Here is a 26,784-nt window from a genome sequence, read left to right on the forward strand (position 1 = left end):
GATCTGGATAGACCAAGGGAAAACACTCATCATTTACGGCATGGACTACCAGGGTATCTAATCTTTTTTGCTCCCCATGCTTTTGCACTCCAGCGTCAGTAGGGACCTAGAGAGCTGCCTTCGCTTTTGGCGTTCCTTCGTAGATCTTTGAATTTCACCCTACACACAAAATTCCACTCTCCTCTGTCTCCCTCAAGTGAATTTTTTTCAAGAGCATTCCACTAGATTTTGGTGGCTTTCACTTTTAACCCGGCCAAGAAAGAGGGGCGGGACCTCGCCACCCTTTTATGTATCGATGATTTAGAGGGAAATGTGGAAGGCAATGGATCTAGATGAGCAGGCAAATCAGTTTTGGTGAGTTTTTTTTTTCTATTTAGCGTAGATGTAACTAACTTGCTTTCCCTCCTAACTAAAGAAAGACCCTTTCTGCGTCTACAATTGGGAGTACTTTAGTTATGAGTGCCCTCGAAGGAAATGTTCCAATCGAATTCTAAGCTTTCTTCTCAGCCCCAGGGAAGTATAGGCTCAAGGAGTTTTGAGTCCGTGTCCATTTCAGAAACCTCCTCTCTCTACTCATGTGAAATTAAGCACGGAAGCAGATAGCAAACACTAAAGAAGCTCGCCTATAGTTCGATAGTATGGAACTTTCTTTAGTAACGTAGTAACAAAGCTTGTTCAAATAAAATGGGGAGTTCACGGTAGTGAACTATTGATTTGAAATCATAATCTATATTTTAAAGCAATTATTTGCTTCTGTAATTGTTAAAAAGGGTCGGGAGAATCTTTAGCATATTGGTCACAATCATCAAAGATAGACCCTCCTTGAATCAACTAGTAAATCACAAACATTTCTTAGCACGCTTTTCAAGCACTTAGCTTCTGCTCACGGTGGGCAGCAAGGCCATAAAGTAAGTTCAGTTGGAAGCCTAAGCCAAGAAGGTACGAACGAAGTGATAGGCCCCTTTAGAGATAGGGGTAGGGGAGCCTTATCACTAGAGACCGTGGAAGATTTCCTTTGAGCCCTCTTAAGTTATGCTAGATTCTTTATTGAGCGAGTTCCTTCAATCCAATCTCTTTTTAACTGTTATTTACTTGCTAAGGAAGTATCTCATGCATGTTTTGATCCATCTTGTCCATTCCTAGGCTAATATGCTGAATTGCTAGTTCTCTTAGATGGGTTTCCTTCTCGGAAGTTTGAGTAGAAGAGGAAGTTGGAGGAGTTTCTAGGACCATTCTCCTGCGGTTTGAGTTTGAGTTCCAGTGGCAGTTGGACTCTCTTTTGATAACAAGTCAAGCACAGTTGGACTATTAGTTGAAGTCGTGGGGCAAGCCCCTCTAGACAATCCTAGTTTTCTAGCTTTCTTTATTCTCGTAACGAGAGTGAGTGCACCGCAAGACCAAACAAGTTATTCCCTTGCCTTGCACCGACATCATCTGTCTTTTAAGTTAAGTCATTTTCTAAGATGGCTCCCCTTATTCTACGGTAATTCAAGTAGCAGGTAGTTTGGTGTCACCTGAACATTCATCTTATTTATTCTCTCAAGTTGGTTTATCTTTTATATTTTTATAATTTTAAAATTTTAAACTTACTTTTTTTAAAAAAAATAAATAAATTTATATAATTGTAAAAGAAAAATATAGATCGTAAAAATATAAATAAAATATATATAAAAAAAAACGTATTTATGAAAATTTAATATTATTTGAATATGTAAAATAGCATTTGACTTTAAAAATTTGCTGAATTTTTTTATATATATTTGCTTGTTATTTAGGCAGATCGAGTTGAAAATCATAAAATGTCTCTCTCTACATATACATTTTTTTTTTTTTGGAAATGCATACATCTTTGTTTTGAAGAATATATTTGTACTTGTTTTCTGCCTCAAAATTGTACAAAAAATTCACAATATGCTAGTAATAAATTTAATTGTTACGAGGAGAAATAAATTTTGTCCTCTTTCCCATTTTATACACTTTTATCCTTTTAGTATCGTCATGAAATATAGAAAGACACAATAGAATGGCTTGACTTCATAATAGTAATATTATTTATAATACAATGCTATATAAAAATATTATAAAAAAAATAAAATATATATATAGGGATATGATTTTGTCCTGTTATTGTACTTTCACGAATTGTAATCCGTGATGTACGGCAACCGTCAGATGAGGGAGTTATTTGATCTGACGGTTGAGATTGATCTAGGGATAATTAGGGTTAAAAAGTAGAAACGTACCCTAATACTCATTTAATGTACCCTGAAACTCATCTAATGTACCACGGAATACATTCCGTGAAAGTATATCACGGGACAAAATCATATTCCTATATATATATTATATTTAAATATTTATGTGATAAACAATAGAGTGCAGTAAAATAGTAGTTTTGTCAAATTAGAAGATGTATTGGGAATTTACAAAGGGAAATTTGATTTCTAAACCAATAATTTAAACCCTAAAAAAACTATACCTTTTTTTTCAAAACCCCAAAAATACCCCCAAACTCTCACAGCATCTCTCTTTCTCTCTCTATCTCGGCCGGTCCCAAGAATCCCACACCCCAGGTCCGATGGTCGGACCATGGGGTCCGATGGGGTCCGACCAATCGGACCCATCGGACCCCAAGGTCCGACCATCGGACCTCTTTCTTCCTCTCTCTCTCAAATCGCAGAAAAAAAAAATTAAAAGACGGTCGGACCTTGGGGTCCGATTGGTCGGACCCATCGGACCCCAAGGTCCGACCATCGGACCTCTGTCTTCTTCCCTCTCTCAAATCGCAGGGAAAAAAAAAAAAGTTTCAGAGACGGTCGGACGGGTTGGGGTCGGACTGGGGTTGCTCTTTCGGGTTGGGGTTGGGGTCGGAGGGGTTGGGGTCGTGGTCGACGGGGGTGAGGGTGGTGATCGGCGTTGGGGTTGACGTGGGTGGGTGAGGGTGGGCGGTTGGGGTGAGATAAAGGGAGAGAGAGATGATGCAGAGAGAGAGAGAGAGAGAATATTGTGAGGGGGGTATTTTTGGGGTTTTGAAAAAAAAAGAATAGTTTTTTTAGGTTTTAAATTTTTGGTTTAGGGAAAAAAAATTTTGATTTTCTAAGTATAGAAAATCAAATTTCCCTTTACAAAATGCGTGGTGATGAACATTAAAAGGGAAAAAAAAATGAGTTGAGAAGTATTTAAATTGATGATAACAAAATTTTGTAACTCTTTATCTCTATTGTTCAATCTTAAATTAATAAATAAGTTACTGTCTTTGAATATATGAACGAAAATAGTTGGTGTAATTTATATAATCTAATACAAAGTGAAGTTCAATGTTTTGGGCGTTTGGACTCACCTGACCTTTTTTCAACTTTGGTGTTTAGCATATGTTGGTAAAAATAAGAGTCTATTTCTTTTTTTGGTATAGTGTGGTGAGATTGAAACAATTTATGTGATGTAATTTTATAGATGGTCAAAGCAATAACTACTATCCATTAAAAAAAATGTTGTATAAGGAAAATTGCTCATTAGTTTTTCTTTCCGAGTAGTTGGATTCCGTCGTGGAGCAAACATTCCCAGCATTTGGTTTAGGAGATTTTTTCACTTTCGTTCCAGCAGAATCTTTTTTAAAAAAGAAACCCAGAAACAAACACACACACACAAAAAAAGGCCAAAATAGGCAGAAACAAAACTTGGATTTATAGTCTGACCAAAGCTTCATAATAATCCAAGAAAGGTAATGCCAGCCAACAAAAGATTGATTGGTTTTGAAAATAAATGCTAGTATGAATCAGTAGTTTGTTGGGAATCAAATACCTACTCTAAATCACATGTATAGTACAGCCTTTGTGTGGTTAAAACAAGCTTTACTTTCAATTGTTCGCAAATAACAGTACAAGATTCCAACAATATTTCTTTAGGTAAGAAAAACAAACTTCCTAAGAAGAAAACTTACACTTGTGAGGGAGCAGCATCAAGATTCAAGAAGCTGAATAACTGTGCTACTCGAATATCGACCGTAATTGAGAGGGCAAGAGAGAGGGAGCTAATTCAAAGAATTCACTAACAAATTTGATGAGCAGTGAGGAAGTACAGTAGATAGAAGTATAAAAGGAAGTCTTAAAATAATACTAAGAAACAAATCTTGGTTCTGTACAGTGTACATCAATAATACAAAATTATATAAGGATCACTTTCATACTGGTATAGATCAAATACAACACAAAAATAAATGGTAAAATTTTCTGTAAAATGGGCACTCTACGACTAGGGCGCTAAAGATATGTATCATTATGTATTTAAGTAGAAAGTCTTCTCTAAAGTTTCGCGGAGGAAGAAGATCAATGGAAACTCACAATTCAGAAAAACCAATGATCTTTGGTCCTCATTGAAAAACTGACCAACCTGCCTCGGTTTGACTTCACCATAAATGACAAAGAGTAGACCATAGCCATACCTTCATGCTGTGGTAAGTCGCAACAACTAAAGTTTCCCAACCAACATGAACAAAGAGTTGTACAGACTCTGTAAGTTCTGATTTCTGGAAAAGAAACCATCTCAACACATAACTAAATTTAAGAAAACTTGAGTTGCAATCAACATCCATCAATGAGTTCAGTTAGAGTTGCCAATACACTATACATACTCCTAACCTCCACCAGCAGCACCTTCAAAAGATGACATTTGGGTTGACGGTACTTTGTCTGATTCATCAGATACTAGATCTGCTGCTGCTTCACCATGGCATGACTGCTCTAAACTTTGATCAGGAAAGACTTCAGATTGCAAGGAAGGAGCAATGTTATTCACTTGTGACCAAGTCATTTCCCACAAACTTTCTCCACCTGTAGCACTTCTAGGCACAAGTACTCCCCTGGTCTTCATAACAATTAAGGTATTCTTAAGCAGCTCAGGTACTAGCTCATGAAGCTTTTCACTTTTCTTACCTCTAATTTTGACCCTCATATATTTTTCCATGCGGTTGAGAACACCAAGCCATAATTTGACGAAGGTTGTAAGTTGAGATAGATCGGGAAGCAACCGAAGAAATACCTTCGGCAAGAGTTTCATGGCAAGTATAAGAGTTCCTTCCATGTTGCGATAATCCTTTTGAGCTTGACCTTGGGCAATTTCATGCAAGTCATCAAGCATTGAAAATATAACCAGATCAAAACACTGTAACCAAAGACCATGAGAAAGATGTAAACTGTCCACTACTGTCAGGCACTTCTGTAATGACAACAAAGCATGATTTCTAACCACTTCTCTCTGATCCAAACAAACTTTTCTAAATCCCTGCACAAGTCGCAACCACATTTCACCAATATCTTGAGACATCCTGACAGCTTCCTCTTCTCCCATAGCTTTCTTAGCCTCAGAGGCCCACCGTGATAAGCAATCGACAGAATCTGCCATAAGATCGAGTGCACATACAGAACGCTCTGCCTGTCCAACACGAGACTCAGCAAACTGCCTTGCTGCATCCACAAACAAAACATAATTGGCTGGTAACAAGTGGGCACCATCAGACATAACATATAGTAAAGCGTCAAACCCAGACTCTGAAGCTTCAGGATGTCGAGCAGTGATAGAAAGTAGGGATGTAATAGTACGCCACCCTAACTGGGATCTGATGTGAGAAGCATTTGCTTTTACAAGACGACCCACTTCTTGTGTAATCTGTTCACAGTATGCATCGGCAACCCGGGCATCAAGTTTTAACACAAGTTGCAATGACCTCAAAAGTTCATCTGCGAGATTCTCTTTGTATGGAAGCAACCGCTGACAAATACGGAAGAGACCAAAGACAGCCTTTTCCACAAGAGCACATGGCATGACTGTTGACTGAACAATGTTTGAGATGTGATCATAGACACCCTGCCAAAGAAGCACAATCCTGTCCCTATTAGTCAGAGTTATTGCAATCAGCAACTCCAGACAGAAAACTGCACCGTCTTCATCCTCAGGCGAGCTGCTCCCTTTCTGAAGTCTTCCTGCAGCCAAGATGAGTGCTTGTGCAAGCTGCAATAAAGATTCAGCTTGCAGAAACTTACTCTCACTAAAGATGCTGTCAATATGGAACTTTTGAATTGTCTGAAGCGTACGCTGATGGGCTGCTAGTTGTTCCTCAGTAGGTTGTGACTTTGGCTCTTCTGTGTCAAGGGACAAGAATTGACTAAATCGGCCCATCAATCCAGACGGTCTCTTAGGAAGATTCACAGGAGGCATATGACCAGAAGATAAAGAATTTGTGATAGGTTTATTATGTCCGCGGTCAGCAGAAAGCTCCAACTCATCACTTGCATCACTGGCCACACGGGCTGGGAGAAGACCAAGATTGTGCAGCTTTAAAATGCAATCCAGGATATTTCTCCAACCTGTGCGAATGTAATCACCATAACTGTTGGCAATGGTGAAAACTGTCGCAGTTGCCATTCTAGCTTTTGTGTCATCACCAAACTCCAACATAGGTTCCTCAAACGATGATGGGTTCAGCAGCGTCGTGAACTTACAGAGAGACACAACAAGATCATCAAGTACATCTTCGAGATGATGGCATGCTGAAATTTTCGCAACAGCTAGGAATCCATCAATACATGTTTGGTAAACCTCTTCATCTTCTGCATTATCAAAAACTACAGAAAGAGCAGCTATAGTTGGCCCTGACACTATTGCAAACATATCGTGGTCAAGGTAGGCTCCACAATCTGATAATATGAAAGGAGCAGTTTTCTGTGATTTGAGGATTAAGTCAATCCACCGACTTGGGGTCATTTCAGGAAAACTAGCACCTTGTTCTGGGGTTGTGCGAATCTCATTCTTCAATATTGAGTGATACAGCTCTGATAGAAATTCTCGAGGTAGATCATTGCCACCATTAATTTTTCGATTATTTCTAATAAAATCCTCCTCTGTCATTTTTTTCTTCACTTGTACATTGTGTTGGTCTGTATTAAGCAGTATCAATGAATATGATAACAAGAGAGCAGCATCCTTATTAGCAAGAACATGTGGTGATTGCTCATAATATCTCTCTGAGAATGCCTCCAAGACTCTTTGTATCTTTTGTGACTCTCCAGGCAGTCTGAATGTTTCTAAAAACAGTCGCAATGCAGTATCCAAATTCATATCTTGGAAATCAAAAGTCCAAGCAAATTCATGAAGAACCTGAATACTAAACTCATCATGATTCCCCAGAAAATCCCCAATTAGATTCTTATCCAACCCAGTTGTATACCTGAAAAAGCATGCCACACTTTGAGGATCAAGTTTGTCAGGCAAAAGATGTGCTCCTTGGAGGAATTCTAGCCCTTTCTTGGGATCACGATTGAAGTTATCAGCTCCAATCATCAACCTTTTTTTGATGTATTTTCTCCGTCGAACAAATGGAACCCAGTGACTAGGGTCACTATAATTATCACACTTTTCCATCCAATATGGAGTGTACTCTTTAAGATTAAATGGAGTGCACTCTGAACCAACTGATGCATTGGCAGCCCTCTCACCCATACCCTGAATAACAGCAATAAGACCATCCAAAGCTAGAATGTGCATTGATGACAGGGGGCTGTTGACAGGGAAAGCACTCTTAGACAAAAGATCAGCGAGATCTTCAAAGACATTACTGCAAGGTATGTCACAATCTAAGTTAGCATACATTTCCACCATAAATGTTTCTTGCCGACAGAAGTCAACAAGAGCCTCCATTGCAACCTCCTGCTGCTGGTAGGATGCTCCATATCTGCTTTGTGCAAGCCTCAAAATCACACAAGAAAAGAAAGCCTCCAGCTGGAATTTGAGCTCAGTACGCAGATGATGATACAGATTAAGAACAATGCTGCATACCATTGAAAGAATAAGTGGACTTGTTGACAGGCCAAACTGCATCAGATTATGAAACAGTTCATCCTGAATGAAACACAGTAATGTAGGGTGATGGCGAATGGAAGGACCACCCAACTGTATAGCAGAATTTATCAAACTCAAGGCAAATAGGGGCACATCTTCGTCAATAGCTATAGTACTTGATCTGGGATCCATTCCCATATTCTCAACAACATTTAGCAAAGAGCACAAGAAATGAAATATTTCCATCATGCAGAGTACTCCATATGGCTTTGTCATCAGAATTAAGTCATGTGATGAGCTATCCTTTCCAGATCCAGTCTCAATTGTCTCATCATCCAGTCCTACTGCTCCTGCATGTACATAAGTATTGGATACAAGATTTGCAGATAACGTTTGACCATCATATTCAGAAGTCATGTTACCATTCTCATATTGCCTACTCCCAAATGCAGGCTCACTGTTCAACCCAGAACTCTGCATAGAAAAAAAATTCATATTTATTAAACATTGATAATTATATTACAAACATGAAGAGATTCTTGACATAAGAAAACCAAATCATTAGGTTTTTCTTTCATCACATATCAGCAATACATCTTATCCCGTACTTGACAGCACAATGAAACTTCCAAGAAGAGAAAGAAAGAAAAAAAAAAGAGCATTGTTACCCTGGTGAGAGTATTGACTCCACTTACTGGAGACATTTCTGAGTTGTCAACATCAGGAAGGTGCGAAAAGATACACCTAACAAGTTCATCCATGGTGTGCCGAGCTATACGCTGTAATAACTCACCTTTAGTTCCTGCTTGGTGGACTATACGGAAACAAGCATTCACTATAGTGCAAACATGCTGATTACTCAACATGACAGATGCTTTGCTCTTCATACAAGCCAAAAGAACTTGTAATATCTTCATTAGAACAACCTCTTCCGATGCAGGATCAGTCACCTCAAATCGACAGCTAGTGACAGCATCAACTAACAAGTGCATTGCATCTTCAACATTTACAGTGTTTCGATCAATGACATCGAGTGTTAAGATCTTGTAAACAGAAGACAAAGCAACACCAGTGATTGGAGCACCAGTTTCATCCGATCGAATCACGTCTAGAAATGGTTGAAGGTACACAGAAGGGTTGATGGTATGCCAGCGATGCTGCCATGTAAAAATCTGCTTGCGTAATGCTTTCAAAGACTGAATTAGGGAGTGCTCCAACTGATCTTCATTGGACATATAATGCACGCCCCACCTTACATTTCTCCTCATTACTGCTAACACAGCTCCTATTTCTGAATTAATCACGCATGATAAAGTAGCCTTACTAGAATACCGATCACATTCAGGAAGAGGTTCTTCCATTGCCTTGATTCCTGTTTTCAGCTTTAGCTGCCCCATTTTGAAGCAATATTCTTAAGAAAGTACCCAAGGACTAACTGTAGCTAGGAGATACGGACTCTTATGAAGATACAGTGTAGAAACATATGCAAAAAGCTCCTTCACAATCTACAGAAATGAAAACGGATAGTGTTCAATAACATATAAAAAAGAGCTCCATGAATCTACACTAATAAATAATAAAACCGTAGGATCAAAGATTTCATAATAAAAGTAGTTCTCAGTACATGCACGACCAATATAAGTCTACGCCATTAGGAGCCAGAAATGCATTGGGCATTATTACAAACAGAAAATTTTATGCCAATCTTCTTTTCATCAATGTAATTCCATATTAGAAAGAACACCCACAACTGCACAACCGCATATACATATAGGTCCATTTGAAGAGCAACATCAGACTAGATAATTTTATCATGTGATTTTGTAATGAAATTATAGGGGGAACTGAAAGAACTAAACAAACATTCTAAATGATCCCCTTAGTATGGCATAACTTAATCCCATCAAAAAGTTTAAGATGATTTTATCCTATTGCATTTCAATGATAAGAAGAAAACAATTACAACTTCACATCCAACTTGGCTTTTCCTAATTTAGAGTTGAAAAATGATCAACTAATTTATTCTTCTATGTTTTTCCTATTATGCTTTTAATTTAAATTCAATCCAATACTACATGACCATAATGTGTAACAGTAACTTAAAACAATAAAAAAAAATTAAAACACCCAAAGTAGCAGCATAATAACAATATAACTCCATTGCCACCATTGCGGCACCAACTCCAGAACCATTCCTCGTTGTCTCTCAGGTGTAATAAAACACTCCATACAGAAAATCCACAGCAACCCATTTCTACCTATTACCGGTTATGGTCAACTAATGAGCTTCAAAAGGAATTCTAGTCAAATTTAAATGGCTAATGTATTAATCAACCATTCATTTATCAAAAGATATATCAAATCTAATTTAAGAAAATCGATAGACATAATTCAACACACCAGAGAACAAAACAACCTAAATTTAATATAAAAAGTACGAGATCCAAGTTCAACACAGCAATGTAATCCCAATTCAATTTCAAGTCAAACAAGATCGAACAGATCTTTAAATTTTTGGATCCTAAAAATGAAAATGCAGAAAAACAAGACATTTTGGAGCCCCAAACAACGGCATCTAAGGCCTTCCAGGATTAATTAGCCCTTAAAATACGTTTCAAATAAGAACAAATTGAAGTGGAATAAAAATATGAAAAGCTGAAAATGAAATCGAGTAGTAAATAAACGAAAGAAATAGAGAGTAGTATAGAGAACCTGAGATTGGAAGAAGCATGGAAAGTCAAAAGCTGAAGAGAATTGTAGGAAAAGAAGAGGGGCTTAGGAGTCGAGGACGTAGCTGGTGGCGAAACCAGTACAGGTGCAGCCAGTCACCAAATCATCTCCGCTGGGATGCGATCGGAACCGTTACTCTTCACGTTTGTTTGTTTGTTAATGATAAAAATAAAAATAAACCTAATAATATTAATAACAGCAGCATAATATGTAATAGAGAAACATTTTTTTTTTTAAAAGAGTAGCATTTTTTTATTAAGAAAACTATTTTTTTTTTTTTTAGATTTCAATCACACTTGTTATCAATATTGTTTCATTTCAAGCCCAAATGAGACCTCCCATCAGTCTTCCGCGACTTTGCAAGTACCAAGAACAAAGTTGTTAGGTCCTTTTTTGGCAATTTAGTTGTCAAAATATTTTTAATTAATATGCATTTTATTGAGCATTCAATTTGTTTTTATCAACTCTAGACCCTTTTTCCAGGGGGAGTTGTGTTTGGTACTTGTGAACTTATTTGGATTAAAAGTTAGCATGTTGTTTTGTTGTTTTACAATTTCGAGTGTGTTACTCATGGGGAGTTGTTATTTGTTCTTGCTAACTTTAATTTGCAGGTACTTTGTGTTAAAAAATATTTTGTTCATCTAAAGTGCCAAAGGGGGAGATTGTAAAGTCTTTTTGGCAAGTTAGTTGACAAAATATTTTTTCTTTTATGGTAAGATTCTTGTGCATTCAAAACCGATTTCTTACCTTGTTTATTCGGATTGTAGTTGCTCTTTTCCTTGTTAGGAAAGTTGCACTTTTCAGCTGGACTTTCTTTTATTTGGAAACTTCTTAAAAGAGAAGCAATTCTTTTTTGGAAAGTTGTCTTTTTTAGGGAAACTTTGATTATTGTCTTTTCCTTATTGATTTCGATTGTATCTTGATACAATCAGAATATCTAATCTGTTTTTGGCAGGAATCAAGCATTAATAGAGGATCGGACCCGATTATAGCAAGTTTCCCGTTTAAATTACGTCTGTTGCGTCGGCATCGAGATCCGATGCTTTGCAGATCGTGTTTTCTTTGGAAAGTTTTTGTACAGCTGTAGATTCGAACTTGTGGTTGCCTCTTTGGTTTCTATGTTCTATAAATAAAGCCTAGAGAGCAATCATTCGAATTACCTCTTCCATTATTCATTTTTTGCATTTATCTTTTGAGAGAAGAGAGTGTTTCTTTGTTTTGTGAGAGCCTAGTTGTTCATCTAGGTTCTAGTTGTTTGTTTCTGTTCTTACTCTGTCCTAGAGGTTGTGAAGAACTACTTGATTGAACAAGAGATTGGTCTTCGGGAGAAGACTTGATAAAGCCTTACTTCGGGAGGAAGTAAGCACTTGGTCTTCGGGAGAAGACTTGTTGAAGCCTTACTTCGGGAGGAAGTAAGCACTCACACTTCAAAGACGAAGGGAGTTCGGGCTTGAAGGTGTTTCAAGAAGTCAGATTCATAAAGTGGATTACAAAGGATTGCGGCAATACTTTAGAGGGAGTCTAAACTTGTTTAAGTCAATTGTCTTTGTAATTTTGATACTTTATTAATTGATTTCATTCTCTGGGTGTGGCCCCGTGGACTAGGAGTGTTCGGGAGAACACTGATACCACGTATAAATCTCTTGTGTCAAGTTATTTATTTTTCTGCAAATATGTTATATTCTGCCTGTTCCGTTTTGCTGTAGCAGAATTACTTTCTGCTTTTGCAAACGCTTCCAGTTTTTATATTTTCTTATATACAACTGACATTTGCAAAAACACGGTTTTTCAATTGGTATCAGAGCGGGACACTAAACTCTTAGTGTGGTCCTATAACGTGTTTGTGTTAAAATGTCATTTTTTGCAGAAGGAAGTTCTATTTCTAGACCACCGTTGCTTAATGACTCTAACTATCCTTATTGGAAAGTTAGAATGAGAGCCTTCATCAAATCTCAAGATGAGAAAGCTGGGAGAATGGTTCTATCAGGTTGGTCTCTTCCAGTTGAGACAAATTCTTCAGGTAATACTACTATAAAATCTGAACTGGAATGGTCTATTGAAGATGATAAACTTTCTGCCTACAATAGCAAAGCCTTGCATGCTATCTTTAATGGTGTAGGTGAAGGTTACATTAAACTTATATCATCTTGTGTTTCTGCTAAGGAAGCTTGGGAGATCCTTCAAACTCAGTTTGAGGGAACTTCTGATGTGAAAAGATCTAGATTTATCATGCTTCAAACAAAATTTGATGAGCTTAGAATGTCTGATAATGAAACCTTAACTGAATTCTATGAAAAATTATCTGATATTGCTAATGAATATTTTGCTCTTGGTGAAAAGCTTGATGATTCTGTTCTTGTGAGAAAAATTATTAGAGTACTTCCAGAAAGGTTCGATACTAAACTTTTGGCAATGGAAGAAGCTAAAGATTTTAGCACAATGAAGGTAGAAGAATTGATGGGTTCCTTGCGTACTTTTGAATTAAATCAACATATTAAACAAAAGGACAAACCCAAATCCATTGCTGATAAAGGTAAAAGTATTGCTTTGAAAGTTGCTGATAATGAAAATTCTGATAGTGAATGTGATGATGAGATTGCTTTATTAACTAAGAATTTTCAGAAATATATGAAAAAGATGGGAAATAAAAAGAATATTTTGAAAGGCTCAAAAGGTAATACTTTTATTAAACCATCTATTTCTAACAAAAAGGGAATTCAGTGCAGGGAATGTGAATGCTTTGGGCATATTCAAGCTGAGTGTGCTAACACTTTGAAAAAGAATAAGAAAAGTTTCAATGTCACTTGGAGTGATGATGAAACCGAAAGTGATGAAGATAATTCTGAAAATGTTGCCCTAACCTCTGTTATGTCTAATGTGTTGTGTGATTCACATGTGAAAGCTAAATTGGTATGTCTGAATAATACCACCGAACAAGAGGAATCAGATTCAGATGAGTCTGAAATCTGTGAAGAGTCTCTTGCTGAATCATACAAAGTCATGTATGAAAAATGGATTCAGGTTGCTTCTGAAAATAGAGAGTTGAATAAATTGAATAAAAAATTGTCTCACCAGATTGAAATGTGTGAATTGAAAATAAAAGAGTATGAGACAAGTTTTTGTGATAAAGATGAAAAAATCACTCTCTTAAAGAAGGAACTTGAAAATTTTAAGAAAAATGTTCAAATGCTTAACCCTGGATCTTCTATTTTTGAAAAAGCCCAGAATGCAGGTCAAAGAGGTTTCGCAGGCCTTGGTTCAAATGGAATGGAAAGTTCTGGAGTCACGAAGTTTATAAAATCTAGTGTTCCAACGAATCACTTTGAGGCTACAAATTCTGCTGCAACAGTTTCACAGCCTGTTGCAGCAAGAGCAGCTTCTGATGCTGCAAAATCTCCAGGATTTTCGAAAAGAGTAAGATCTCAGGTAAAAAGATTTGTTCCCACTTGTCATTTTTGTGGTAGAAAAGGACATATCAGACCTAAATGTTTCACGTTGAAAAATCTGTTTAAAACAAATTATATTGATAATTTGGAAAAATCTCAAAAGAAACATAAAGGTTTGAAACAAATATGGGTAAAAAAGAATTGTCTAGCTGGTTTTTCTGATAAAACTGCTGCATCTCAAATGTGGTATTTTGACAGTGGTTATTCTAGACATATGACAGGTGACAAGGACTTCTTGACTAACATTCGGCCTATGCAATGTGGAGAAGTCACTTTTGGCAATGGCCTATCTGGAAAAGTTGTTGGTATGGGAACTCTAAATTTTGAAGGGTTACCTAGACTGAAAAATGTGATGTTAGTTGAAGGACTGAGGGCTAATTTACTTAGCATCAGTCAAATTTGTGATCAAGGGTTTACTGTTTCATTTGATAGTGATCATTGCTATGTTCTGAATGATGATAATGAATGTATCTTGCAAGGATTTAGATCCAATGATAACTGTTACACTCTAACCCCTGTGTTTACTTGTCATTCAGCTATCAACAACACCACAGATCTGTGGCATGCCAAGCTTGGGCATATAAATTTTAAAAACCTGAAAAAATTGTCAAATGCAGGTATTGTTCGAGGACTTCCCAAGCTTGGTAAGGAAAGTGTTGGTAAGTGTGAACCGTGTCAACTTGGGAAGCAATTAAAAATCACTCACAAGCCTGTGTCTGATATCAATACCTCAAAAGTATTGGAATTGCTTCACATGGATCTTATGGGTCCAATCCAAGTTGAAAGTTTGAATGGTAAACGATATATCTTTGTGTGTGTTGATGATTTCTCTCGTTTTACTTGGGTAGATTTCTTAAGAGAAAAGTCTGACACTTTTGATGCCTTTAAAACTCTTTGTTTGAGATTAAGAGTTGAGAAAGGTTGTAATATTGGGAAAATTGTTCGAATTCGAAGTGATCATGGTAAGGAGTTTGAAAATTCTGTGTATGATGATTTTTGCAAGTCTACAGGTATAACTCATGAATTTTCAGCTCCCAAAACTCCTCAACAAAATGGAGTTGTTGAGAGGAAGAATCGAACATTGCAGGAAATGGCAAGAGTGATGTTAAATAGCAAGAAGTTGACAAAGCGCTTATGGGCTGAAGCTATTAACACAGCTTGCTATATAATAAACAGAGTGTTTATTCGTTCAGGTACCTCAAAAACATCTTATGAAATCTGGAAAGCTAAGCGCCCCAATGTAAGTCATTTTCATGTTTTTGGTTGTGTGTGTTATGTCTATAGAGATCGTGAGCATATTGGTAAATTTGATGCTAAAAGTGATGTTGGTGTGTTTATTGGATATTCCTTAAACAGTAGAGCTTATCGTGTTTATAACATGAGAACTCAAACTGTTTTGGAATCAGCTAATGTGGTTATTGATGATTTTAAAGATTTCTCAGAGTTTTCCACAGAAGCCAAGATAGATAGTCTCATGGATGCTCCTCCAGAAGCAGCAAGCGGATCCCGATGCGGCGAGAACCCATTTCGATGCCGCAAATGACGAATGCGCTCGCAACCGAGACCGGAGAACCGATGCATTCTATCTTGACTCATCCAAACATCATCACTGATACTATTCAGAAAGAACCAAGCACCAGAGTCAAATTGAATCATCCAAAAGATCTCATTCTTGGAAATCCTAAAGAAAGCATGGAAACTCGCAGAAGGTATGTTAATTTAATCAGCTTTCTGTGTTTTGTTTCTCAATATGAACTGAAAAAATGTGAAGGAAGCCATGACCTTTGAGGAATGGCTCAATGCAATGCAAGAGGAACTCAACCAATTTGTTCGCAACAAGGTATGGATTTTGGTCCGAAGACCAAAAGGTATAAATGTAATTGGAACAAAGTGGTTATTTAAAAATAAAAGTGATGAGTTCGGTACAATTGTGAGAAACAAGGCTCGTTTGGTGGCACAAGGGTACACACAGGTAGAAGGTATTGATTTTGATGAAACTCTTGCTCCTGTTGCAAGATTAGAATCAATTCGTTTACTTTTGTGTATTGCTTGTATCTTGAATATTAAATTGTTTCAAATGGATGTGAAATCTGCCTTCCTAAATGGTATTTTGAATGAGGAAGTTTATGTTGAGCAACCAAAAGGATTCGAAGATCCTCAATTTCCAGACCATGTATACAAGCTTGAAAAAGCTTTGTATGGTCTGAAACAAGCTCCTCGAGCTTGGTATGAAAGGTTGACTCAATTTTTACTTTCTCATGACTATCAAAGAGGCAGTGTGGATAAAACTCTTTTCATCAAGCATATAAAATCTGATTTTATCATTGCTCAAATTTATGTTTATGATATAGTTTTTGGTTCTACATCTAACCATGAAGTGTAGGTATTTGTCGATCAAATGAAAAGTGAATTTGAAATGAGCATGGTTGGTGAGCTTAATTTCTTTTTAGGTCTTCAAGTGAGACAAATGGAAGGAGGTACATTTGTATCTCAAAGTAAGTATGCCAAGAACCTTGTCAAGAAATTTGGCCTTGAATCGGCTTAGCAGGTAAGTACTCCAATGAGCACCACATTGAAATTGACAAAAGATGAGAATGGAGTAAAGGTAGACACTACACTTTATCGTAGCATGATTGGAAGTCTTTTGTATCTAACTGCTAGTCATCCTGATATTTGTTACAGTGTGGGAGTGTGTGCTAGATATCAAAGTAATCCTATGGAATCTCATGTATCAGCTGTTAAAAGGATTATTAGATATGTTAATAGCACCCCTGATTATGGAATTTGGTACTCGAAAGATACTAATTCTAATCTTGCTTGTTTTAGTGATGCAGATTGGGCAGGCAATGCAAATGATCGAAAGAGCACAAGTGGAGGGTGTTTCTTTCTTGGGAATAATCTAGTATCTTGGCATAGCAAGAAACAAAATTCCATCTCCTTGTCCACTGCCGAAGCTGAGTACATAGCTGCTGGCAGTTGTTGTACTCAATTATTGTGGTTGAAACAAATGTTGATTGATTATGGATTTGAATTGGGTGTTTTGACTATTTTTTGTGATAACACTAGTGCCATAAATATTTCCAAAAATCTTGTTCAACATTCTAGAACAAAGCACATTGATATAAGGCATCACTTTATCAGGGAACTTGTTGAAAATAAATCATTGCAATTAGAATATGTTGATACTGAAAAACAATTAGCTGATATTTTCACAAAGGCCCTAGATGCAAGTCGGTTTGACTCCCTCAGAAAGTCTTTGGGAGTTTGCATTGTTTAAATCTCTCTTGTTCATCTTTTTGTACAATATTGTTATGTGATTCTTCTCTAGCTTTTAATCTGCTTTCATTGTATTTTGACAAATCGTGTTTATGCTTTTGGACTATAATTAGTTAGGATCTCATTCTTATCATACTTTGTGATGTTGTGTTTAAAAGGTTCATGTTTCTCTTTATTTGTGTTTAGGATTAAATAATGTACTTATACAGAGTTGAGCAATTTTTGTTTCAGTCTTGTCAGGCCCCTTGCTGGAATAGAGTTACCCATACTGAAGTGTGAAAGCCATCTGTTGAGTAAGCTGGAACATTGTAATTAGCAACTATGATGAGGATGCACTACCATAGAAAAGGGCTACCTTCAGTATGGTGTGATAGCATCCAGTTGCGGGATCAAATTGAAAAAGGCGAAAATGAAAAATCTTGCCAAGGACAATGATCCTATTTTCACTGCACACACTTATGTCTGACAAGTGTGTTCAACTTTGTAAGTCTCCTCTATTAAATTAAATTGATAATCCTGGTTCACAATTTTTAGTAACATGCATATCTTTTTCCTCAACATCAATTAAGTATGATTTGTTCCTGAGATACTAATTAGTTATTTTCCTTAAAAGCATAACATGTATCTTATTTTGTCAATTGTCAATGATATTTGATTACATTTCTTGGTTAGAATCACATATATTTATTGTACACATTGTATTTTATTTTCGGTTTTCTTAAAAATAAAAAAAAAATAAAAAATAAAAAAAAGGAGGGAGGCGTGTGACTTGTTTCATGGGCTAAGGAAATTTGGTGCTTAAATGGTAAGTATCAACATTTATTCTTCATTGATTTATTTTTGATATGTTTCCATTTAAAGATTAATCTCTTATATGGTAATGTGTTTTAATCTTGAAAGATTGTCTTAAATAGGATAGGTTTGGAAATAATGTTGGTATTTCTAGTTTCCCTTTATTTTTTTTAAAAAAAAGGAAAGGAGAAATTTTTTGCAAGATAGTGGGGTGGTTTCCTTTTGTGTTCTTGGGCTGGTAGTTTCTCTTTTTAAGTTGGTTTCCTCTTTTGATCCTCTCTCTCATGATTATATAAACCAACTTCCTTTGTCGTTTATTTTCATAACCTAGCTACCCGATTCCTATTTCTTTGTGTTCTTGTTCTTTGTTTCTCATTCTTACTTTCAGAAATTCATGGCTAAAACTAAGAACCTAGGGCATCCAAGGAAAATGGTGGAATCCGATCACGCCCCTCAAATGCTCCTCTTGTTGCTCCAATCGTCTTGCTGCCATGGAGGAGGTTCAACAAAAGATGTCCCAGCAGCTGTCCTCATTGATCAAGCTTTATGGGGCATAAGTTTTCTTTCTTTTTGTTTTTGTGGACATATTTCTATATTTTTATTTCCTTTTGTCTTTGGCCCTTATAGATAAACAAAAAAGGGGGAGTAATTGGGTTTTTAATTGTATACTCAACTGTCTAGGAGGAGTTGAGGTTTGTGTTTGTGTTTGTCTTTGTCTTTGGTCAAAGTTAGCTTTTTATTTTGGTTTAATGTTGTGCTTCTTAGGGGGAGTTTTTATTTTTGTTTCGCTAACTTTGTTTTGCAGGTGTTTTTTAATTAATAATATTTTGATTATCTAAAGTGCCAAAGGGGGAGATTGTTAGGTCCTTTTTTGGCAATTTAGTTGTCAAAATATTTTTAATTAATGTGCATTTTATTGAGCATTCAATTTGTTTTTATCAACTCTAGACCCTTTTTCCAGGGGGAGTTGTGTTTGGTACTTGTGAACTTATTTGGATTAAAAGTTAGCATGTTGTTTTGTTGTTTTACAATTTCGAGTGTGTTACTCAGGGGGAGTTGTTATTTGTTCTTGCTAACTTTAATTTGCAGGTACTTTGTGTTAAAAAATATTTTTTTCATCTAAAGTGCCAAAGGGGGAGATTGTAAAGTCTTTTTGGCAAGTTAGTTGACAAAATATTTTTTCTTTTATGGTAAGATTCTTGTGCATTCAAAACCGATTTCTTACCTTGTTTATTCGGATTGTAGTTGCTCTTTTCCTTGTTAGGAAAGTTGCACTTTTCAGCTGGACTTTCTTTTATTTGGAAACTTCTTAAAAGAGAAGCAATTCTCTTTTGGAAAGTTGTCTTTTTTAGGGAAACTTTGATTATTGCATTTTCCTTATTGATTTGGATTGTATCTTGATACAATCAGAATATCTAATCTGTTTTTGGCAGGAATCAAGCATTAATAGAGGATCGGACCCGATTATAGCAAGTTTCCCGTTTCTGGTCTGATCTGCTGCGTCAGCATCCGAATCTGATGCTGCAGATCGTGTTTTCTTTGGAAAGTTTTTGTACAGCTGTAGATTCGAACTTGTGGTTGCCTCTTTGGTTTCTATGTTCTATAAATAGAGCCTAGAGAGCAACCATTCGAATTACATCTTCCATTATTCATTTTTTGCATTTATCTTTTGAGAGAAGAGAGTGTTTCTTTGTTTTGTGAGAGCCTAGTTGTTCATCTAGGTTCTAGTTGTTTATTTCTGTTCTTACTCTGTCCTAGAGGTTGTGAAGAACTACTTGATTGAACAAGAGATTGGTCTTCGGGAGAAGACTTGATAAAGCCTTACTTCGGGAGGAAGTAAGCACTTGGTCTTCGGGAGAAGACTTGTTGAAGCCTTACTTCGGGAGGAAGTAAGCACTCACACTTCAAAGACGAAGGGAGTTCGGGCTTGAAGGTGTTTCAAGAAGTCAGATTCATAAAGTGGATTACAAAGGATTGCGGCAATACTTTAGAGGGAGTCTAAACTTGTTTAAGTCAATTGTCTTTGTAATTTTGATACTTTATTAATTGATTTCATTCTCTGGGCGTGGCCCCGTGGACTAGGAGTGTTCGGGAGAACACTGATACCACGTATAAATCTCTTGTGTTAAGTTATTTATTTTTCTGCAAATATGTTATATTCTGCCTGTTCCGTTTTGCTGTAGCAGAATTACTTTCTGCTTCTGCAAACGCTTCCAGTTTTTATATTTTCTTATATACAACTGACATTTGTAAAAACACGGTTTTTCAATTGGTATCAGAGCGGGACACTAAACTCTTAGTGTGGTCCTATAACGTGTTTGTGTTAAAATGTCATTTTTTGCAGAAGGAAGTTCTATTTCTAGACCACCGTTTATGCTGAAGCTGAAGCTCTCCACCGGGTGTTACTTTGGTGTCAAGCAGTCCGTTTTCCAATTGTTGTTATTGCCTCTGACTGCCAGAACTTGGTGCACCGTATCCAGAAGTTCTCTCCAGATCGTTCAGCCCTTTCGGGTCTTGTTGCAATGATCGTATCCTCTTTGTCTTCTTTTCCAGGTGCTATCATCCATTACATTCCTCGGTCTACAAACACCACCGCTCACGACCTTGCCCGAGCAGCCCTTGGAACGGACAAAGAGATAATTTTGAACCATTTCAGTTCCTCTCCTTGAAGATCTTAGCCCAGCTTTAGCTTTTGTCTTTGATCTTCTTTCACAAAAAAAAAAAAAAAAAGCCCAAATGAGTGGGTCAATCCATTTAGGCAGTTGGTCTGTGACTCCGTGTTCGATAACAACTTAAACTCATTCATTATATAAGGTCGGATCATCTGAGTTCAGGACAAGTTCTCACTTAGAAAAAGGAAGGCCCAATATGACGTACTAGGATTAAGACTAAACATCGGGCGGGTTGATTGGATTTCGGGTTCAAAAAATTGTACCCAAACCTGACCCGTGAAATGTTTGGGTTCGCGAGTTTTGAGCTCGCGAATTCGGGTTGGCTAGATCAACGAGTTGACCTGATCAACTTGTTAATTTTTTAAAAAAAAAATTAATTTTTATGTAATTTTTTCTATATATTAAATCAAGCATATAAATTATAAATTGATAACACTATAATCTATATTCGTTAAATTAAAATAAAATAAAAAATAGATTAATTTTAAATCTAAAATACAAAAATCAAGTTCCAAACTATATTATATAATATACTATATGTTATACCCGAAATTCAGCTGGAGGACACGTGTCAAGGTAAAAGGAATGAGAATCGGTGCAATATCTTTTTATGGAATTACTCATTAATTGTGTAAGTATCAGAGTATATTTGTAACTCGCTGACTATAAGGTCTTAGGCGAAGAATCAATGTACGAACTGACAGTTAGTGTATTAACGAGAAACCATATATCGCTGAAGAAAATAGCGAGGCACCGGAGAAAAGTAACACATACCTTAGCTTGCAATAAGCAAACTAAGTGTAAAAGTCGGATCGGCTCAAAGAACAAGAATGCGAGATGACCATCTCGCTACGAGGAAACTTCCTATAGTTTCATCCAACTAACAGGTTGAATTAACACCTTGATATACCAATTAACACCTTGATATACCAATCAAGTGTAATAGTAGTAAACTCCTCGTAATGGGATCTGACAGGTTGAATTAAACACAACCTCTTCTCCACCATTACTCTTCCTTAATCACAAAATCCTTGATAATGTGAAATTCCTCTCTATATGTTTACTCTTTTGGGATACTGGATTCTATACTTTTGGGCAACTACTCTTTTGTTATACAGGAAGTAACCCTAGTAGTTAAGGCAAGTTGGAACACTGCCACAAATGTATAGAACTTTCCTTAGACTGAAAAAGTATCTTTCCCGCAACTTTTAACATTCAGTCTCTTTCTGGTAGACTAAGAGATTTCAGATAGGTTTTTACACTTTTCCAAAATCACTACTCCACCCCCAAAGTAATCACCATCTCATCAGCAGACTTTCTAGCACAAAGGCAAGTCTTGAAATCTGATGTGGTGTAGTCTAAGAGTTTTAAACAAACACCCTTATTGACTAACATATAGTTCCTCTTCTTAATCTTAAAATTTACTTGATTGTCTTCCAATGTTCCTCTCCTGGATTAATTTGATACCTACTCATTTCTCCCACTCAACAGCAGGTGTCTGGTCTAAGGCATACTAAAGCATATCTAAGACCTCTCACTGTTGATTTAAGAAATTCTTTCATGGCTTTATCTTCTCTGGAATAGTTGAGACTTTTCCTTAGATAAATAAAATCTATGTCTAAGAAGTTGTGAAGCTTCTATAGATTTCCATTGGAAAGAAAATGCATCAGCATCTCATGCTTGCATTAGAGTAAGTAATTACCAGGTATACCACAAGCCATAGGTTTAGATAAACTCATACCTATAATACTAGGAACAGGAAGTTTTGTTAAGTCCATTGAATAGACTTATGAACAAAAATTTCCTTTCATGTCCTTGTAATAGAAAACTTTAGGTTACTCCATGTGAATGGATCAAACCATAGTTCTATTGGCTTTCTTCTTAGTTTCTTATCTTGACAATCCATTACTTGTTTAAACTCACAATGGATTTTAATCACTAGTGTCTTCCAAGTTATAAGAAGGTGAGTTCCTAGAAACTCTCCCACTACAACAAGGTACCGTGAACTATGTCAAAGAAAACTAAATGGTATAGACCTCTTCAGTTGTGTTAAGACAACAGAGGTAGTGGGATCATCTTGTAACGAATAAGATGATAGAACACTTATGGAATCAAGAAAAAAATATCTCCTTTATTTGCTACTTTATTTTCAGACTTAGTCATTTTCTTAGAAAGTAGTATTTGTTTAAACAAACACTTTCTTATCTAATGACTATGGGATGGTCCACCCCTAATCACTTAGAATACCTAACAAACATGCAAACCAGGGTTAGCAGTTCTAGCTTTTCTTAAGATTTCGATTAGGTCATCCATGAATCTAGTAATGATTTACATTAAGTATACAACCATTGCATCATTCTGAAATTTTATTTCCATAGAAGGATTTAGGCAACAATTAGTAACTAATCATCTATATGCAACTCGAATTTCTGGGGAGGTAAGTTTGGATATTATTCAAAATCAAATTAATGATCTTTGAACTGCATATCTACTAACTTTTTCTCCACCCCTATCAGTTCGCAAGATCTTTAACCACTTACCTTCACCATTGCTAGAAATTCATGAAATTTTTCAAACATTTCAAATTTCTTTTGCATAAGGTAAAATCTAGAGTGATCGTTTTAAGAATACAACGAAAACTCATATCCACCCCTGAATGTACATCCATCTGCGAATGAGAGGAAATTACTTTCAGTGGATATAGGCATATTAACTCTTTACAGAGAATGATCTTGTCAAAACCACTATGAACAAGATACAAATGCCATAGATTTATAAAATATGTGGTTGTATCTTTTGATGACTTAAGTTACATCAACATCAAAGAGTTCTTAGAATAGTTCAAGTGGATTCTGGTCACAGAATACTAAACTCATACAGTTTAAATCCATTGAAAGAAAATGGTCATGAAACACTTGTGAAAGTGTAACTGTATAATTAGTAATTCTTTCTTGGACCACCACTACTAATCTAACTCTATGATTTGCCTATACAAGTAGGAGATATCTAAGATTGAGGATATATATCATTTAGGGATAGAATTCCGGGAATATAATCATATGCGTCATCTAATTTCTTAAGAGAAAATAAGACTTTATATGATTTATAGACCATTCATCCAATGATATGTCATTAAGCTAATTCGAAATGAATAAGCTAAGAGAAATTAGGATAATTTCGTTTTAAATAAGAATCCAACGATGCTCCGATTAGCGAGAGTTAAAGTAATCTTATTTATACAATCTTCTTGTTTCATATTGTAAAACACTAGTCTAAGGTGTCATCAATTGATGAACAACTAGATCTTGCATATACAATATTTATCTTTCGAGATCTAACACTATTATGTTAGTCTAATGGTGAAAATCCATTAGGGATTTATCTCATTAGAAAAACAAATCAAGTTAGACCAACAATGAAGATTCGAAATTAAACTACAATTTAATAACAGAAAATAACATGGTTCAATACAAATTCATACACAATTCAGAAATTATGAAGCACATAGCAAGTAGGAATGACAAGTGAAAATACTAAAACATACAATCCTAAATAATTTCCAAGGTTTTCAACAAACTGATATCAGTGTCCCGTTTAGGCGAGAGTCAAAGCTACCATTCATTGAATAGAGTTGTCAGCTCATCTAAAATGTCAAACATTCTAGCAACCTTTTATTCGATCAAGATGTGAATCCGCGTTGTCCCGTTTAGGCGAGAGTCAAGGCTATTCCATCTTATGAGCTTCCACCATTGTTTCATATTCTTGCAAGTCTTATACAGTCGCCACCATTAGGGTGATCATAAACTATATAAAAAACTTACAAGATTACTTATCTTTCGAGATTAAACGGTGCTAACTTGCTAATGAACGTTCCTCCATTAGGGAGGATTACTCACTAAAACAATAGCTATGTAAAACCAACAATGGAGATCAAATATCCTTATAATAATAAAGCTCATTATTTAAAGAAGGGTTGTATTTTCTTCTAATATTTATTTTAATCCATTTATTTTAAATATATATTTATTTAATTAAAATTTCCAATTTAGAATAAAAAATTCCAAATATAAATTTTAATTTAATATTTATAAATTATACTTAGATTGATAAATAACGTGAATTATTTCCATCTTAGTAATAATTTCCATAAATATTTAGAAAATTATTCAATTTAAGTTGTTTCAAAATTAATTTGAATTAATTTACAACTCAAATTTAATTTTCTATAAATATATATTGCATTTTCGAAAATGCTTTAAAATAAAATAAAATAAATCCTGGAAAATTACTCTAATTTTATGTTGGCCCAAAATTAATTAAAATTAATTTTCAACAAAAAATATAATTTTCCCTATTTAATTAAATATCTAAGAAAAATTTCAAATATTTAAGTATCATGATTAAAAAATCAACTTAAATATTAATTTTCTATTTAATTAAATATCACTAGAAAAATACTTCAAGCAAAACAGATAATATCTATCTAGACTTTCATAGACTAATTAATCCAATTTCTAATTATAATATATTTTAGTTCATTTATTTTAATTAACCATCAAATGAAAAAGTCACTGATTTAAGTTGGTCCAAAATTAAATAAATAATTTTCAACTTTAATCTATTTTTCAAATAAAATTCGAAATTTCTACATTAAAGAAATGTAATTTCGAAATTTTGGGAAATGATTAATGAAATAAAATAAAATATATTCTGAAAATTATTCAAACTTAAGTTATTCTAAAATAATATTCCAAACTTAAAATAATTTTCAACTTTAATTAAATAACATGAAAATAACAATATTTAATGTATCATGATGAAAATCAACTTAGATATTGAAATTTTCAATTTAATTAAATGTATTAAATTCAAGAAACAAATAATTAAGTAAAGAGGAAACTTAATTATTAATTCTAGTTTAATACTAGGAAAATATACTAAACTTAGATTGTACCAAAATTAATTAGGAAACAATTAATTTCACAATCTATGTTATTTTCCTATTTAATATTAGAAATAATAACTAGTACTAGAAATAACTGTCTAGAATATATCATTGACTAAGTGTTTTTCTAAAATTAACTTTAAAATATTACATGAAAAATAAATTTCATATATTTTAAAAGTTAATTATGTTGCTAATTCAATTTTAATTAGGTTAGACTAATATAATTAACCTAATACAATTATTTAAATAAGGCAAATGGGCCTTCACAATTGGGGTAGTTCATGTGAGGGGGAGCTGGGTTCAGTATGTCGTACCCACTTCTATGGCCCCCAACTCTCACACAAGGCCCAAAAGAGAGGAATTTAACCTTAAAATAAACAATTGTTATTCATTGAATAAGCCCAAATCTAATTGGGCCTAAATAAATTTCCTTATGTCAAAATTTATTTTAGCAACCTAGTCCATTTACTTAGTAAAAACTTAAATGGGCTCCCTATATGTATCTAAGCCCAATTGCAAACATATAGGCTCACACAGGTCAAATGATTTGGATGGGCCCTATCATGTCACTAGGTTTACACAGATGAAAGAAGTACAAAATTTACCAGTTACAAATTATTTACAAGATCTATCGTCAATTGGACTGCGATTAAAATCATAACAATTTAGATCAGATAAATAATAGGTTTGTTAAAAAGTTTTGAATAAACAAACATTGTCCATGTAACAGATGTGAATCAAGATATTAATATAATTAAATTATTATTCTTAAACTAACCAAATAAAGGAAACTAATTTTAAAATATCTAGGTTTATTTGAATCAAATTAAATTAAATATCTAATAAGATCAATGATTTATAAGGAAAGAATCTCCAATATCACTTTCAGATCTTATAATTTAATAAAATAAACCAATTTTAAAATAGATTTGGTTAAATAATAATTACCATAATTATATGTCAAAATATCTCAAATTAAGCAATATTCAAATCTCTACAAAAATATCTATGTTATTTAAACATTTAAGATATCATTTATAAATTTCTAATAAGGAAAAAATGATATATATAGAAAAAATATCATTTT

At 35.0% G+C, this 26,784-nt stretch overlaps 1 protein-coding gene across 4 annotated transcripts; it reads right to left on the minus strand.

Annotated features, from left to right (window-relative positions):
• Window positions 1-4,084: 4,084 nt before the first annotated feature.
• LOC115704658 (ARF guanine-nucleotide exchange factor GNOM) lies at window positions 4,085-10,812 on the minus strand. 4 transcript variants are annotated; one of them, XM_061103200.1, is made up of 4 exons: window positions 10,546-10,812; window positions 8,529-9,338; window positions 8,256-8,307; window positions 4,085-8,183 (listed from the first exon to the last, which is right to left on the minus strand). In XM_061103200.1, exons 2-4 carry the CDS (start codon window positions 9,228-9,230, stop codon window positions 4,633-4,635), a joined length of 4,305 nt encoding a protein of 1,434 aa, XP_060959183.1. In that variant the 5' UTR covers window positions 9,231-9,338; window positions 10,546-10,812; the 3' UTR covers window positions 4,085-4,632. The 4 variants fall into 4 exon arrangements, with proteins under 4 accessions (XP_060959183.1, XP_030487719.2, XP_060959173.1 ...); XM_030631859.2 differs by having other exon boundaries at window positions 8,502-9,338; window positions 10,546-10,811; XM_061103190.1 differs by having other exon boundaries at window positions 4,085-8,307; window positions 10,546-10,811.
• Window positions 10,813-26,784: the final 15,972 nt, after the last annotated feature.

This window comes from Cannabis sativa, chromosome 1 (genome assembly GCF_029168945.1).
Source record: "Cannabis sativa cultivar Pink pepper isolate KNU-18-1 chromosome 1, ASM2916894v1, whole genome shotgun sequence".
Lineage (NCBI taxonomy): Eukaryota > Viridiplantae > Streptophyta > Magnoliopsida > Rosales > Cannabaceae > Cannabis > Cannabis sativa.